Genomic DNA, 17,683 nt, shown 5'->3' with positions numbered 1-17,683 from the left:
GTAGACATTTTGGAAACAGTTTCAACGTAAAAATGGATGTAACCTAACGCTACACGACACTGCGGAGCCTATGAAATTACTCCTGGAAACTTTGGACAGAGCAAGGTGAACAAAATTTGGTGAGTGAACAAAAACGAAACGTTTCCCTTTTTGCAACAACCCCTAACGAGATGGCGATATTTTTCGAAATAGAAAAAGGATCTAAAAACTTAAAGAGAGATTAGCATATTATTAGCGCAGATGAACGGTGAAGTGCGATTGATGATTAGCGAGAAAGCAAAAGATTACCATCACAGAGCTGTATTTATATAACATTATATATATACACCCATTGATTACTTCTAAAATGAGCATATACTTATACATAAAAGAAAAAAAATCATATATATATTTTGTCTCATAATATATATATACATGCATTCATTCACATTACTCACGTACACGACGCATGTGCTTTGTAAGTAGGTTTCCTACAGACCGAGCAAAGTCGCAGCGAAGCGAAAACGGACAGTGGTGAAAACTAAACAAAATAAAGTGTCGATGCTTGTGGATTGTAACCAGCAGTGTGTGTGTGTGTCTCGAAATACGAAAAACTCCCTCCAGGAGGCCGAAAGAAAAACGAAGGACGAAAGAGTTTTGTGTAAAAGTTAAACGACTTTACTTTATTCTTCCCAATTAGCGCACTAAACAGAGGATGATAGAGGAAAGAGGTGTGTTTTGTTTCGGTTTTTCTCTTCTTTACATCACGCTTACAGTGTATCCGTTGTAGCTATGCACAGTCCATAGGTCTTTTCCACGGTCGGTTCTAACCTTGTGCCGTCCACTACTGGCAAATGTACAAAAAAGGGCAGGCAGTAGCAATTTCCACGCCATCGCCGTGGAACCCATGAAAACGTTCATCGACCGACGCAGGTTTTGTCCTCTCTTAACCATTTCCTGCTTAATTATGCTGAATGTCCTATCCATTGCCCGTCTACCGGCCAGTTTCGACATCACGGTGTGTCTTGGAAACGAGCGCCACCGGCGGGTTGGAAGCTCCGGTCCGGTTGGAGAGAGTCGTCTGTTCTTCGCCCTCTTCCTGTGCAGCCTCCATCTCCAGGATCTTGCGATGTTGCTCTGTTGTGGCATAAAGAAGGCAATGAAACACAACCTGAATCCACTCAAGAACCACAAGGACTCACTTGCAAGCCGCAACATGATGGTGCCCCACCAGATGGCCCAACCCCAGCCCACGACGCAGAAGATGATCGTGAAGCACTGTGACACCCCAACGATGCAGTTGATGATGAACGAGCCGATGCGGCCCTTGATTGAGTCGTGCTGCGAAAAGCGGGGCTTACCGATGCACAAACACAAACCGCCAGACAACACCGTACCCGAGCCTGGCACAACCACGTTGAGGAACTGTGAAAACGCGAAAGGATACGCCATAATTAGATCTTGAAGGACATTGTACCACACAAAACAGCATTGAACTTACCAAGCAGAAGTAGGCTAGACAGATCGGCAACACCGGAATTGCACCACGCATCAAAGAGGAGTGCTCAACTAGCGACATGTCGATTTTTGGCCGCAAGTCCTGTGGAAAGCATTTTGAATGTGTCATATACTCCGCTTGACCCTAACGTGCTGAAATGAGGCCATCACTCACCTCGGGTGGAATCGTCGGAGCGATACTCTGCTTCTTGCTCAGGTTGCTCGTCCTTCGGCTCTGGTTATCGCCCTTCTTTTTACAGCACATCATGCAGCAGCTCAGGCAGTTGAAGCTGTCAAAGAACCATCAGTCGTTCGCCGTTAGACGATGGCAGGCTCGGGAGTATTTGTTTGTATACTTACGTCGACTTAACAGGGACCTTTTTCTTCGGTTTCGCCTTCACCTTCGGGCGTTGCCGCTTGAAGCAGAAGCAACACTTTACCGTCTCCATCTCGACCGGTTCCTCCATTTTGTGGCGCCCGAAACGGGTGGTTTTCCCTTCGGCAGGCTTAGGCCGGCGGCAGCAGCTGAACAGCTTACTCCAGCACGATCGACATCCGGACTGCTGATCCTCCGCCGGTGGATCACTATCGATCGAGGATCGTGGCTATTGAAACGGTAAGCAAACAGATCGTTAACAAGGGAACAAGGACTCTTTCGTGCGTCGTTTCCCTACCACTAGCTCCCGGGATTTATTCCGCCGACAGCTGGCACAACAGCTGAGCGATTGCCAGCAGGATGAGGACTTTGGTTTCGCCTCAGCCGGACCCGGTGCACGCTGAGCGATCGCCGTTGATTCCGGGGCCGTTTTCGAGTTACGGCACCGTCGACAACAACCGAACAACCGGGACCAGCAACCCTGACGGGACGGTTCCTCCGTGCCGGGTGGGGTGTCCTTCGTCAGCTGACCGTCCACCTTACGCTTCCCGAGCCGGCCCCGACCACCGCAACAGCTGCTGCAGCCCCGGAAGCATCGTCTAAACGGCAGGCAGGTCCGTGTCCAGCAGGGCGCACAACAGGCGCAGCAGCATTTCGAACACTTGAGCTGCTCGTCCTCGTCGAACTCGTCGCTATAGGGGAGAGATGGAACGCGATACAACAGACGGTTAGGAACGCCAACCCAACCGGAAGGACGCAGGAAAACGCGCACGGTATGAACCGGCGGAAATAGTCAGCAAACGATCTAGAACCGATCCGCCAGCTGTAAGTGTTGAGACGTTTATTGCTTCCCGTTCCGGGTGCTACCGGCTAGGGTGGTCAAAATGAAAACAATTAAAATTTATTGCCACCCCCTCTCGGTGGACTTCACCACCCACAGAGGCGTTTATGCAAAGTGTGTCCCCTGGCGGTTGACTTCCTGGCTCGCCGCACATGCACACGTGCGTGATCGAACGGACGAACGGTTGCGAGTAGACTGGTACTGGGTGGCACGGTACAGGACATTCCCAATCACACATCGACCTGGCCACGTGCTTCACGTGCCACGGGAAGGCATTCGGGGTTGCGATTTTTGTCGCGTTTTGCAGTGCATGTGGAGGTCCGCTTTGTGACGGAGACGTCCGGCATGCTCAAGGACACCGGCGACCTTTCGCGAGGTAAGAGTTTATTTATTTGCCGTCACGGACCTTCGTCTCTGCCTGGCCGTGGGGGCTAAAAAGGATGGGTTTTCCTTGCACTCCAAGGAGAGCTTCCTTGGGGAAAAGGGCAGCCGATGGAGTCTACAACTTGTTTACATAATTAATCTGTAGCTTTTAATCCTTCAAAGCAAGTCCTTATTTTTCGAACCCTTTAATGCTTTAACATGCGTTTTTGCCAAGAAGAATTTAAACTATTTCATGCTAAAGGTGGAAAAAATGCCGTCAATCATATTTGAAAAAATGCGCAGTGATTAAAATGAAACGCGTCAGTGTATGACTGGGCAACATTAATTCCATGGCATTAAAATCACGCAACACAACACCAACACAGCCGGCCATTAGCTAGCGGTGTGAAGGCTTAAATTAAAAAAGTCATTTAATTTCATTCTAAAATCCAACAGAAGTTGTTGAAGAACCAAACAACGTGAAAATTCGTATTGTTAGCCCCCACATACTTCACTAGCGTAGCCTACACACTTGGCACTAGGTTTATAGGATCTTGTTCCATACAAACATTAATAGCATTAGTGCTTTGTTGAGTTCATGTTCCAAATTAAATATTCCATTCCCGAACACCAGTTTTAACAAGAAAGCTACAACGCACCACAAACATTTCCTAAGACCCCTAAATCATAACCAAACATGCTCGTTTCTTCTGTAATCGGCGTGCTCACTCAAGCTGTACCGGATTCATGAACCAACGCGGAATGTTTGTTTTAACGTGTCCGCCCGATAAGCACTGAACTTTAGCCGTTATCCTTGTACGGCTCTACGAACGGGGAACGGTTTTATCCACCTCACACGCACCCACGGTATCCAGTTAATGTGGAGCTTTCTCTTCCAAACACCGGGGAAGGATTCTGCCCAATTCTACGTAGTATCGGGGCGTTGTATAAGCTCACCTCAATTGAATCACTCCACTCCGCCTAATCGAACGTCGATTCTGAGCGACGCAATTTCGGTTTTAGGACCCCCAGTACCTTTGCTAAAAATAGCACGCCAGATTATAGGGGGTCAGGACCTCCGAATCACACTTCGCCGTTGCGTGGAATTGATTCGGCTTTTTTTAGACACGGATTCGGCGTTAACTCTCGTCAGGAAACGCAAAATTTTTCCCCACCAATTTTTGGGGTGCGACTTGTTGGTAAGCTCGTGCGCTACTGAAATCCCCAACCGGCCCACTATTAATCCGCATCCGTTTCGCTTTCAGGACCGCCTACCCCAGACCCACAGATGGACCACCCTCTCGGAGGAGGGGTCCTTTTCCCACAACCCCGTAAAGAAAAAGGTGCCCGTTTTGCTAACCTGTGCCACGTACGAATTAATTCACTCTGGCTGTCGTGCAGCGAAACGCTGTACACGGAGGACCCTCTGCTGACCGACCGGCCACCGTCCGCCATCATCCCGCTCGTTTCTTAGGGATCCTGTCGGCGGGCTTTTCGCGTTCGCTGTTGCTCCTTGCCGATAGGGGCACTGCTTTAGGGCGTTTTTATTTTCCTTTTTTCATTCACCCTCCCAACGCGTCCGGAGGAGCGATGAGAACGGACCGCCTTTGCGAATCAGTCCACCACGGCGGCAGGATATCGCCCCGGAACGATCTCACTAAGCAGCTCCCCGGTGCAGCTGTCGTGGTGGTGAAAAATAAAAATGAGGCCAGCACACCACCAGCACACGCAACTTCGGCCACAAACACTGGGTTCGAATAATTATAAAAGAAATAGTAAAATCACGCCCGCAAAGGGTCGTCGTCTTGGAGGAGGGAGAGGGCGTATCACGACCGGTCAGCGTAAGTAGAGCAACGGTAGCAGCCCGCAGGACTTATCGCGGAATGTGTGTCCCGTCGGCACGTATATACGTGTGTTTATAACGCAATCCGTGGCTCACTGCACACTAGCACACCAATTGCACGCGTCCACCATCGCGGTTTAAAAGAACTAAAAAGCACACACCAAAGAAAAACACACTCGTCCTTTCATCGATAAACGCATGGATATAAGCGGTCCTCGCGATAAAGAATGCCCACTCGCGGTTGTAATTTGGGATTTTCAATTCAACCCCCAAAACCGGTCCTAAACTGAGCCGCATTCACAGGACACGACGCGACCCTGTCAGACCAACTGAACGAACCGGTATAAGTCTACCACGGTAAACAAGGACCCGCGGCAGGCCAGCAAGGACAGCCGAACCGGTTCGTCACACCGTGCGGGGCCCAACGTTCGGTTGCACGTTCGCGTCGGTCACTTTCCTTTCGGATTCGAATTCCGTTGCAGAATCCTAATCAGTGCACTGGCTGGGCTTGGGATCGGGGGAGAAGTGGCCAGGAAGCGACGAGGAACGCTGTTTGAAATTCAATTTCACGTTCCTTTTTTTTCCTCGCCTTCTTACATTTACTCTGTTTTTTTTACTCCTGCCAATGGTTGTAATTTTTGCCAGCCCTTACTTTTGACCTGCTTTTTTTTGTGTGTTTTGGATTGCCTCCCTCCCCGACGAGACTATATGGTAGGGGAAAATGGAATAAATTTCAGCCTCTTTTCTTCCTGCCAGGACATACATTTTCTTGCACAAGAGAAGCGCGAAGTGGTCAACAAATGACGAATAAAGTCTTTAGTATACTTTTTTCGATGTTAAACAGTATGTTAATTTATGATGTCGTTTAACAGCAAGCCCTTTAATTTATTTCCTAATTATACTTTTCAACTCATACAAAATAAGGAATCAAAAATAGCAACTAATATTGCTTTCGAGTTTATGCATTGTTTTAAAGCTATTTGAACCTTTGACCTTTGATCAATGATTCTAATAATTTTGATTTTTCCACCTTCTTTAAGACACTTTTTCCCACTGTCCCTCTGACGGACCACCGACAAGGACTCGCACAAGCGGGACAAGAAATCGATTTGTGACACTTTTCGTGCCTTTCGCCCATTCTCCTTTCCACCCTCCATCACCATGGTCCGACAGGCGGTCATTCGGACACGCGGCAAAAAGAAACCGAAAGGATCGATCGTTGACCAGCGGGCAAGGTCTCGCGCTCGGTTACACTTTTCATCCCCTCGTTCGGTTTCCGTCTCTAACGGCGGTCAGACCCCGCAGTGCCCCCGGCATCGGAAGGACGATTCCTGCCGCTCCGGGAAGTCCCTTCGAGGACCCTCGGAGCCCTCGCGTGACTTTGACTTTGATGGAGCTTTTTCTTGCTTTGCCACACGGCAAAGAAAAGCGTGGCGGAGCGTTTCGGGTGGTCGTTAATCATCATCAGTGGTGCGGCTTCCGGTTTGCCAAAAATTGAGATCACCACACGCCGGTTCACTGATTGATGGTAAGGTTACATTCGAGTAAATGAGAGAGGAAAAAATACGACCACAAATGGAGCTCATTTGTTCTTCTGCTGCATCTAATGCGCCTAAAGTAATTTATCGTTTTGCTCGTTTTTTTTTTCAAACCTATCAAGCTGGAATCAAAATTTGTTTTCTATTCATTTACTTGATTTTCTAATTTCTTTTTTTGATAGTTTATCAAAAATCAATGCATATTTTACATATTGTAACAAACGATATGAAATAAACAATTTTTCTAACATTTTTAGTTTCTATATGTGTGAAATATCTTGCTGTTGTTTTCTTCTGCAAACGAAATTCCACAATTTTAAGAAACGCAAACGGGGTGCTTTCATTGCCTCGGTTTCCTTGCACTTGTGCGCCAAACACACGTGCCAAACACAAGGATAAACCCCCGCCGGCATCGCCAGGCGCCACTTTCCACCACTCGAGAAGTGTAATAAATATAAACAAAAAACTTACACCCCTCTCTCCCATACACCATACACCGTTTACACGCCACAATCGGCAGAACGAAGGAGAAAACAGGACGCCCCAGCCACACTGGACAGCTCTGCAATGGCGAGGAAATCTGCATTCTCCGAACCAATTTCCCTTTCCACGTAGGGCCGTTTAAAAAGTGCAAAACAAAATGCAAATGCAAAATCGCGCCGGAATAATTTTCCACGACGAAAGGACCCCCGAGGGAAAGGAGCAAGAGAGAAAAGGAAACACGGAATAAAATAACTGCAACAAACTTCGCTGTCACGCTAGCGGTTCCAGGCCTTTTTGTACTACCGGAACGGCCTTCTGTTTAAGGACCAACATGTTCATGACGGCGCAACAGGAAGAAGGTCGGCAAAGGGACGACGGAAGAGACACATTGGCTGGCCAACAGAGACTTCTAGGTGTTGGCACAAAGGAACGTCTTCACAAGGGTGCAACAATTTAATTGCAACGCGATGTGCGTGTCGTGATTGGATTGGATTCATTATCTTTCGAAAATGGACGTCTTCATTATTACTTATCTGTACAAGACAGCAAAGACAGCTATTTATTGTATTGAAATGCCGTTCCGATTGCCACTAAAGGGGAATTAATTTCAATCAAATTAATTGAGAATCAGAACCCGCTATGTGCCTCAGGTAATTGTACAATTTAGCGCATCACCCAATGCAACCAACACAACCACAAATCTGACCTCACTACAAGCTCTCACGCTTTAAACTCGGTCGCGTGCACATTCAGCCCAACCGTCAGCGATAAGAAACGCCTCCCAACCGCCCCAATAATGAGCGGGCGACGGAAATATGCAAATTCGCTAACTACCGCACAGGCTCGTCAGGAACATCGCTCCACCCCATCCAATTTTCGCTCCGTAAGCACCGTTCGAACGAGGGAAAGCCTCGAAGGGTGTGCATGAGCACACTTCCGGTCGAGTGGCAGCATAATTCACCCAAGGGGGGCTGTCTCAGGATCGTGGACATATAATTCGCTTTTAAACGAGCGTACCTTCGTCCCGCTTTCAAACACACTCACACACGCACATGCAGTAACAACGAAAGTGAAGCTAATTCTTATCACGTCATGTCAGCCACAAGGCACGCTTCGAGAGGCGGCGTCCGATTAGAAGGCAGGTTGGTGCGTTCCGTTTCGTGACGAGCCCGTTCGGCTAGATAATTGCGGTACATTATGAATACAAATGAGCCTGGGCAGTGGCAACTGAGGTGCTTTCTAATTGGCACTGTTGCCGGAGAAACCATTGGCCTGTCAGATGTCGGGTGCCATTTTTTGCTTACTGACTACCATTTTTACAGAAAAAGGGAGGGAAAGAACGTTTCAAATAAAACTTTATTTTTTGTGATTATTCAATGGTAGGGAAACGAATAAAAAAAATCGTTGAATACTATTAAAAACTGTTCTTAATTTCATATGGATATATTAAAATTAATTCAAAATATACCATTAGTTTAATTATCCTCTTACTAATGTTCATGAAAGCTAAGCAAAAAACTTCATTAACAAGCTCACTTCTACCATGGTATAGTCCTGGAAACATTCCAATGAATAATAACCCCGAACAAAAGCGTAACGAATCACACGCCTGCAACATAAAAAAAGGTAAAATATGTCACCAAACGACCAGGCTGGAGTGAAACAGCACGATATAGACGGAAAAACCTCGCTCTCTTTCACGCAAAACAAGGCCTTCTATTCGTTTAGTGCGTTACCGCGCAAAATCGCGTCTCAGTAGGCTATCGCCCACAAAAATGAACGAAAGACTTCAACGTGCGGTTAAGCGACGAACCTAATTTTTTCCTTAATATAAGAAATGAATACAAATATATTTTTTTCTCTTTATCTGCTACAAAAATCCTTCGGAGGATTGATCCCTCCCACTTCCCTCGCTTCACTTACCTGTTGCTGCCACCGCCACCCTCCTGCCCCATTGTTCGATCCCGCATCGATTCCGTGTTGGCACTTGAAACGTTGTCCGGTCCCGGGCTCCGGCTACCTCCCTGCTGCCTATGCTCCGCCATCGGTGACTTCATGCGGTGCTCCCCGTTGTACTCGTTCGATACCTTCTCCCCTTCGCCATCTCCAGCCACCGTCAGCTCGTGCGTTGCCACACCCATCGATCCTTGTCCATCGGTTCCACCTCCCGCTCCACCATGGCTCGTCTCCGTGTCGGTCGTGTCGTCATGCTCCTGCGAACCCTCCGTCACCTTCGTCATCGTCGCCGGCATCGCACCACCCTCACCCCCATCCGACGTCGGTGGACGAATGTTGGTGAAGGAGCGGGCGTGCGCAATGCTCTTGATCGACAACAACGAGCCTTTGCTCAGCAACCGACGCATCGTTTTCGTGCTCGTTGGTTTCTCGTTTAGACCGCTTCCCCGCGACCCACCGATATCCTCACCGGTTCCTTCCATCCCTGCACCGGTTGCTCCTGCGGCGTTTCTCATCGACGCCGAATGTAACCGAGTTGTGGATGCCATCGCTCCATCAACACCCGCTGCTCCTGCCATCGACGTAGCCGTATCAGGTCGTTGCCCTGCATCACCTCCACCGCCCAAGTTGCGCTTGCTGCCCTTCAGACTGATCAGACTCAACAGCGAGCCCTTGCTCTGAAGTTTGGGCGTTGGTCGGGCTGATTTCACGCCTCCTTCAACGGCTCCACCATCACCACCGCTGCTAAGGGGACTCTTGCCACCGAGCTCGGCTCCGGACGCGTCTCCTCCGGCTGCACTGGAGGAATCCCCTGCACCACCCGCCGTCTGGTGAAGGCTCGAGCGTGAGTCCGTTCGTTTGTTCAACAACGAGCTTTTCGAGTCGCTCTTCTTCGGTTTTCCACCCATATTCGCGAGCGATTTGTTGCTGTCACTTTTTTTAAGCGATCGCTCTGAATCCCGCTTCTCTATCCGCTCCCTTGGGTCCGACCCTCCACCATCGCTTGACGCCATCTTGCTCTTGCCTGAGCGGATCTCCCCCCGGCTGTCGCTCTTTCCAAGTCCTCCTCCACCTGGACCACCACCCATCTCATTTGCCGACTGACGATTCGCCTTGGATTGGATGATAGAACTGCTGCTCTTGCCACCTCCACGTCCTGCCATCCCCGCACCACCAGGACCTCCCGTCCCCGAGGAACCTTTTTGGTTCTTCTCGTACAGCTTGTTGGCTCGTCTCAGCTGGGCAGGATCGAGTCCCATAGCGGAGCTGCTCCGTCTTAGTTGTCTTCCTCGTGCACCCGCCGCCGACTTAGCCCTGCCACCCGTGTCCTGAGGGCGTTTTCCACTCTTCACTCGGGCTCCCGCCCGTCCATCCGCTTTCGCGCTTTTGTCCCGCCTGCGTGAGGTGGGGGTGAGTTTTTCCATTTCCCGGCCTCCACCCCGTTGCATTCCACCACCTGATGGTTTTGCACCTTTCGGAAGCTCAGCCGCGGTCGGTTTCCGTCGTCCACCTGGACCGGCCGTTCCAACACGGTCACTTTTCGAGCGAAAGCTAGCCGCATAGTTGAGGGCACTCTTTAGCATGCCACCACCTCCAGTGGATTTTTTCGTCCTTTTCGACCGATCATCCGGCGCGTAAGGATCGTAGTAGTCATCGTCATCATCGTCGTTATAACCGCGTGCTCCTTTTTTCGTTGGGGTGGCCTTCTTTTTGCTCTTCGCACTTGTCGTCTTCGCAGCCGTTGCCGCCGCTTTCATCGTCTTGCCTTTCTTCGCTCCACGCTTCTCTTTCACACCGTTTCCCTCCGAGTCCTTACGAACGCCCGACCGTACAATGCCCAGCTTTATTTTGAGCGCCATCTTGCGCCGCTCGCCCTCTCCTACGGTCGGTTCCTCGATCGACTTGGTGGCCGTTGGTTTCGAGGGCTTTTCTGGCTCCGGTTCGGGGATCGTACCCTTCCTGGCACTCTCGATGATGGCGCGGGCGAGATTGAAACGGCGCTTTTTCGGTGGTGAACCCTGCGCTTCTGGTGCCTTCCCCGCTGGTGGCTCCCCACCCTTGGGTGCCGTGGGTTGTCGCTCCACCGATGGTTCTTTACTGTCGGGTGCGCTCTCTGGCGCGTCCTTGCTCTTATCCCGCCGGGGTGACAGCAGCCCGCGGATGTTAAAAACGGGAGCCCGGAGTCCTCCTTTCTCGCTCTTTTTCGCTGCACCGCCACCCTCCTGTTTCAGATCCGCCTGAGAACTCTCCATTGAGCCCTTGTCAGGGACGGGAGATAATGTAGGCCGGCCCGAGAATGGCTTGTAGCCAAACAGCTTCAGGTTTCTCAGCTGATGCTCAGGAATGATGATCCGTGCGTCACTCTCCGTTCCCGTCCCGGACAGGCCTGACTCACTCGGGGTCGGCGTGAGCGAGCGGCCATCCTCAGACGGCTGCGTGATTGTCACTTTGGCACTTGGCACGGACGATTTGTTGCGAACGATCACCTCGAGTACGCCGCGTTGCCTCCGGCCCGGGTTGGTCGTAATCGAGAGTGAGGTTTTCGACTTGACCGGGCGCTTCGTACGACCTCCGACGGTGCTCAGTGAAAGCTCTGAGCTGCTGAATCGCCTCCGTGACCCACCGTGGGGCGCACTACCCGGGGTGGTGCTTTCGTCGTAATCGTAGCCGTAAAAGCCAGCAGCTGCTGCTCCATGAGCCGTGGCAGAACTCGCCGAAAGGATACGCGAGGAGGCAGCCCGATGTTTTTCGCGGTATGGTGAGTACCTGAGGTTGCCAGTTAGATCGAACGAACCGGATTTTGGTTGTGTTTCGTTGATGATCGTGAATGCCGTATTTTTGTGCTGTCGCGCATCCGGTACTCTAAAAGCAGAAGATAGATCTTATTAGTATGTTCATTTTACAATCAGTCGAATAACGCATGCATAAAAACAAACCAAAAATTGAAGATAAAAAACTTCTAAAAACGCCCGTTTTCATAATAGAGACGCCCGGTACAAATGTATGTATCAATTCAATTAAATATTACATGATCATCATTTATTCGCAAAATGGTAATCAAACAAAGTTTCTCATGTTTAAATAATTGGGAGTTTATGGCAATGGAAAGAAAAAATTAAAGCAATTCCAATCAAGAACTCCCACGTTTTGTAATGGAGGCGCCTGGTACTTCATACAAACGTATGTGTTCAAATTTCAAATTAAATGATACATGATCTTCATTTATTCATAAAATGAATATTAAACAAAGCTACTCATGTCTAAATGAATGAATAACGAATGAAATGAAAAAATAATTTAAATAAATTTCAATTCCAAGAAAACCCACGTTTTTTAATGGAGGCGCCTGGTACTTCATACAAACTTAAACTTAAAAACTTAAAAAAGGCATATGGTCATTATTGATTCCTAAAGCGAATAATAAAACAAGTTTTGTATATTTAAATAAACCGTAAAAATGATTTAAATCATTTTTTTTTTTCGTTTAAAGAAATAAGTATCATAACAAATAATCAGAAGATGGAGACGCCCAGTCTTTTTCAAGTAAAATGTGTGGCGGTCTCCATCGGCTTCTTATTATTTTTTTCACATTTTTCTCATTAATTGCTTACCTAAAGTTAGATCCCGTATTGATCTTATCCCTGATAATGGCAGTCGATGGATCCGTCCGACCGTATCGTAGCATACGCTCCAAATCGCTGTTGGCGTCACTCGACGTCGACAGGTCGCGAACTCCTCCTTCATCGTAGCCCAACGGTCCTGGTGGCCCATGACCCAACACGGTGAACGTGGCCGTCCCGGTAGGCACTTCACCGATTCGATTCTCGATCTCACCACGCATTCCGTACGCACTTGCATCCGTGATCGAGTTGCGCCGCGTGGCTCGAGCTGCTGCTGCAGCCCGGGAATTCTGGAAGACTCCGTTCTCGATCCGGCGCGTTATGTTACCGCCGGTGAACTGTTGCACGTCAGCGGCCGCGCGGCTATTGGTGGGGATAAGGCTGTGCTGGTACTCGTGCTCAGAAAAATCAATCCAATCGTTCTGCTTCAGCAGATCCATGTCGAAGATGTTCGATCTAGTGATTCAAAAAATTATTTGAATATATTTATCTGGTGTAATACGGAGAAATATTGTTACACTTTAATACCATTTTATGTAAAACTTCGATTTCAGATTGATTGTATTATTAATTCTTCCAAAAATTTCTTAAAACCCTAATTTATAAAAGGAAAATTCCAACCCAAAGGTAACAAACAAATATTAGTCATAAAATTTGCTACTTTCATAATGCACGATAAGCTAACTATCCAAGCTAAATCAACTGGTTTTAGCACCAGCACGAGCTTGAATACATAGTGACCCCAAAAGCTTCAACCGTTAGCCACAAAAGCTCGCCTGTCGAAGTATGTCACAGCAGTTCGCGTGTGTTGGTAGCGTTAGCGTTTACATAGAATCACAACCAAAACAAATCCTCAAGCTACTCGCCGACGACCCACTGTTGAGGTTGGACCAAGAACAAAGAACAATTATGCCCAAGAGCTGAGTGGCATCGGTCGTGCGAACCGGTTGAGTGAACCGGTTCACCGCTGTACATAGCGAGTATGAAGACCAACGCACATAACACCTGCTCGTGGTCAATTCGAGCCACTTTTTGTGGCTCTCACCCTGTGGCAAGACCCATGGACGCGGATCTTTGCCACCATTTCTCCTTGACCACACCTGGTTCCTTGCAGCGCCCGAATCGGAGGATAAGTTCACGGGGAGATAATGAAGGGTAGCGCAAGGCGATAAAAACGGCACCGAATTGGACACCGGCGCAAGGCCTTTCCGGCCGGGTCTGACCGTCAAAACGGACGTCATGGCTGGGCACCCTGCGTGGGGTTAGGTATTTCTCGTGTCTGCGGTGTTGCTTTGTGCTCTTCCATTTGTTGAGCTGCATATTTGCGGACAGTAAAAGTATTTTTGGGGTGATTTTATGGGAGGGGGTTGCTTTATTTTCCTTTTGTTTCCTACCCTATTGTAGAAAAGGAGAAAATGAACTATAATACTTTTACGCAAGCTCAACATTCAGTATAGCTACTTTGTAGCCAAAGGTTATCTTTCAAATACACAACACAATAAGAAAAGTAAGTTGTTGAATATAAAACAATCCTTTACATTTTTTTCTATAAATTTAGCAAACTACACAATATAAACTCATGCAACTATGAGCTTCGCTCGCCAAACCGGTGGCATTTGAAAAATGTCAAACTACCTTGTCTAAAATCACCAAACGGCGAAGTACAGTGCAAGAAGGAATGCTACTTGTATAAAAAAAAACAATATACCGGTACATGCACAGGTTGCCAGTCTGGAATGCACGTCCCAGTAGGGAAATGTGACCACGTGTGTAAAACAAATACCCACTCGTCCTTGAGCTACGTAATAGGATAAAACCACTTTCCTTCCGATCGAACCACGGAACTCACGAGACAGGAGTAAGGAAAGCACCCGGTGGTAGGCCATTAAAAATAGTTTAGCGAAATATTACCACAATGAGATCATGACTCTGCCGCTTCAGGCTTTTCTGGGTATTCTAAAATCGGACACTTGCTTTTGGGGCAACGAGGTAGGTTGGAAGGGTATAAAAAATAATCCACCCTGGAACTCGCCTCACGTCATCAATGTGATGACATTTTTCGCCCAACCTGGTACCAAGAGGGCAGCAAGATTCGGACGGAAGGGGCGGGAAATTCCTCAACGGAAAATCCACCATTCCGAGTCAGTCGGAGACCGTGTTAGACGTGCGGTATTTATTCATTATGACCGGCAGCAACCCTTGTGGTATGGCTTGTGATCGCGTACCGTCATGCCACCGTAACCGAAACCGGTGGGGTCGTTTATTTAATGACGTAACGATATAATTGTTTTCCTGATTTGCCCTATTTTTGTTTAACAACCCTTTTTTTTTGTTTCACCCCGACGACGGTTGATTTATTTAAGGGAACTTATATTTATGCTGCTCCTTTATCTACATCGCAGATCTACTTCTCTTGACTCGTATGGTGTAGTTTTTTTTAACATGAGGAGGTTTTGTTAACCCTCTCTTCGCTTTACGGTTCTATTTATTGAACAAAAATAGGGCATTTCAACAACATCGCTAAAGGACCTCCTACCAATTTGTAGTTTAATTATGAAAAATAAATATCATACATCTTTTTTCTTTCTTCCCATAACTCACCTGCTGTTGCTTATATCGACGCCATGGCTGGCTGATTGAGTCCGTCCAAAGGTCCTGTTGCGGACACCCTCTCCATACGTCGTCACATTGTTTCCAACCGAAGGCTTTCGAGGACCAACCATCACCGCAGGATCAGCCGCCGACACCGACCGGTATCCTCTGTGGGTGCCAGAATTGGCGTACTGATCGAACAACGCATCCCGTTCAGCCTGCCGCTGGCGTTCCTGCTCGTTATACAGCTTCGCATGGTACTGCTCGATGTTGCTCTTTAGGTTCTGGTAGAGATCCTCACCCCCGAGCAGGTCAGCGTGTCGCGTCGATGGTAGCACCGGATCACCAAACAGGCTCGTCGTGCCCGTCCCACTCGTGCTGGCACTGTGCTGATTTTCCAGCGAGGACGATTGCGTCGAGGACGAACCGTAGCTGCCGAGGAATCCGCGACCCACCCCGAGCCCGCTAGAAGTTCGGCCGGGTCCGTGGTAACGCTGTTGCACCGAGGAAGCTGTCGACATCCGTGCCGTGCTGCTTCGCTCGTCATTCTGGCCGTACATGCTGGCAGGTCGCTTTGGTCGGGCGCAGGATCGTCGGGCAAGGCGTCCGGTCTCGTCTGCAACGACTAAGTTGAGAGGAAGGATTAAGTGCTGTTAGCAAGGAGGTGAAATGGCCACGGGTGGCATAACGATATTATAATTATGATTATATACCACTGGCAAAGGGAGCTAATAATTACCAGCAGGAGCTCAAGCAACTAGTAGGGGTATTTTAAACAAATATAGAATTTCAAATAAACAACTGAGAGCATAATAAACAACAGTTTTAAATTCTTCTCAAGTTAATGAATGATTTATAAAAATTTAACATATAATTTTAGTTCGATTATAGACCACTTGAAATTTTAAAAAATAGGTGCATAAAAATAATAAATATCAAAAAACGATAAAAAAATATTCTGTTGGTTGTGTATAAATTTAACGATAATTAAAACATTTCATAACTCGTAATTGATAAGAGATAGTGCGTCTCCTCCACCGAATACCGGCCCCTTTAAGTGTTTGCCAATAGGGCTGTCCTCGATTTGGCACGCTCAACAACCGTACCGGGTAATCGCCACCACGCAAACCCAAGCACTTGCGCTTTATGAGGTGACTGAAACGGTGGCCAATCACTGTGCCCCCAATGAAGCACCGGGCACAATTGCAAATAAATCACAACAACTATAACACAATTAACCCCAGGCGTGGTATGAAGTGAAAAAAAACGACACAACCCACCGTACCCGGCAAGGGGCTATTTTCATGCAAATTATAGCCGAAATTACGCACCCAAAACGCTTCCACCTCGGCGACAACGTGCGGCTGGTGCCAGCTAATTGGGACGTGCAGAAATATAAACACATTTTCGAGGCACACATTTGTTTTACCACCCTTCGAGCCAACTTTTCCCTGCTGTAGCACTGAAATAGTACTCTGTACGAAGCCCCTTTGGTTAAATTAGTCGACAACCATCCGAGAAATTTGTGTGAGGTCTACTGGCCGGATTCTGCCCGCGAACACTCTAGCTGGGCGTTTCACTTTCACCGGCAGCCGTTTTGTTTGGCAACAGTCTCAAAATACGGTGGAAAATCATGACCGGCGTCACGCGAAAGGAAACCGCGATAAGCGATTTCCTCCTGCCTGCGAGCTGGAGAGCAAATTCGAGACCCGGTTTCGCGTGAAACTACCGAGAAATTATAATTTTTCAACCCTCGCTGGTGAAACGGTCACGATAGCAAATGGAGAAAAATGTGTTTCTTTACCGCAAAAGTAGTACAGCTATCCTTAATCAGAGCTCGAGGGGAGAAGAAAGATACCATCACAAAATGGGCGCAATTACGAATTATTCTCAATTATTAATTTCTTCCGCATTCGTTCGATACGTGATAATGGCTTGAATTACGTTAAGTGGACGATTTTCGTTAAAATTTGACAATTATAAGACCCCGACTCAACACTATCATATCCGGGAGCAATTTAGAATGATTCGTGAGCTCCAAATTATTGTCCTGAAGTGAAAGTTTTTTTTTTAATTAAATTTATTAACACCGAGGAACATTGCACCTTTGTTTCAATTCAACTTCCCTTTGGATGACCAAAGGAATCCTCCAAAATTTCAACAAGGATACGAAGTCCATAAATCAGTAGTTTATCTTTTAATGGTGCCAATTTCAGCACAAAAATAACTCAAACATAAAATTTCAACACAAAATAACCATTCTTCGTTTAGACCTCGAAGCACACCGTTCAGTACCATACATCAAATCACCCACCTTGAGCCACCCACCGTTTCATCTTTACCTAACTTAGCCCATGTTACCCACATCATACAGGGGAATTGGATTTATTTTTAGTAAAAATTACCATTCCTTCCACAGTTTCCTCGAACACGCAGCACGTGGTAGACTTCAGGTGCGGCGAGTGTGAACATCGAGATTCATTCATAAATCGGTCGCAGCCAGCGTTCAAGGCAGAAATGGGCCCGTTTTCTGTATCCCGAACTTGCCCAGGGCCGGAGGCATGATTACATTATGAAAATACCGAGCCACGTGGA

At 47.7% G+C, this 17,683-nt stretch overlaps 1 protein-coding gene across 1 annotated transcript; it reads right to left on the bottom strand.

The window, feature by feature from the left end:
- Positions 1–973: 973 nt before the first annotated feature.
- LOC128730009 (protein stum) lies at positions 974–15,648 on the bottom strand. The gene is made up of 9 exons (XM_053823108.1): positions 15,098–15,648; positions 12,488–12,952; positions 8,844–11,738; positions 2,151–2,544; positions 1,837–2,081; positions 1,652–1,766; positions 1,481–1,579; positions 1,182–1,404; positions 974–1,116 (listed from the first exon to the last, which is right to left on the bottom strand). Exons 1-9 carry the CDS (start codon positions 15,646–15,648, stop codon positions 974–976), a joined length of 5,130 nt encoding a protein of 1,709 aa, XP_053679083.1.
- Between the last annotated feature and the right edge of the window lie 2,035 nt (positions 15,649–17,683).

Source organism: Anopheles nili, chromosome 2 (assembly GCF_943737925.1).
Source record: "Anopheles nili chromosome 2, idAnoNiliSN_F5_01, whole genome shotgun sequence".
NCBI classification, from domain to species: Eukaryota; Metazoa; Arthropoda; class Insecta; order Diptera; family Culicidae; genus Anopheles; species Anopheles nili.
Note: the sequence above shows the minus strand (reverse complement) of the source record. Positions and strands in the feature narration are given on the sequence as shown.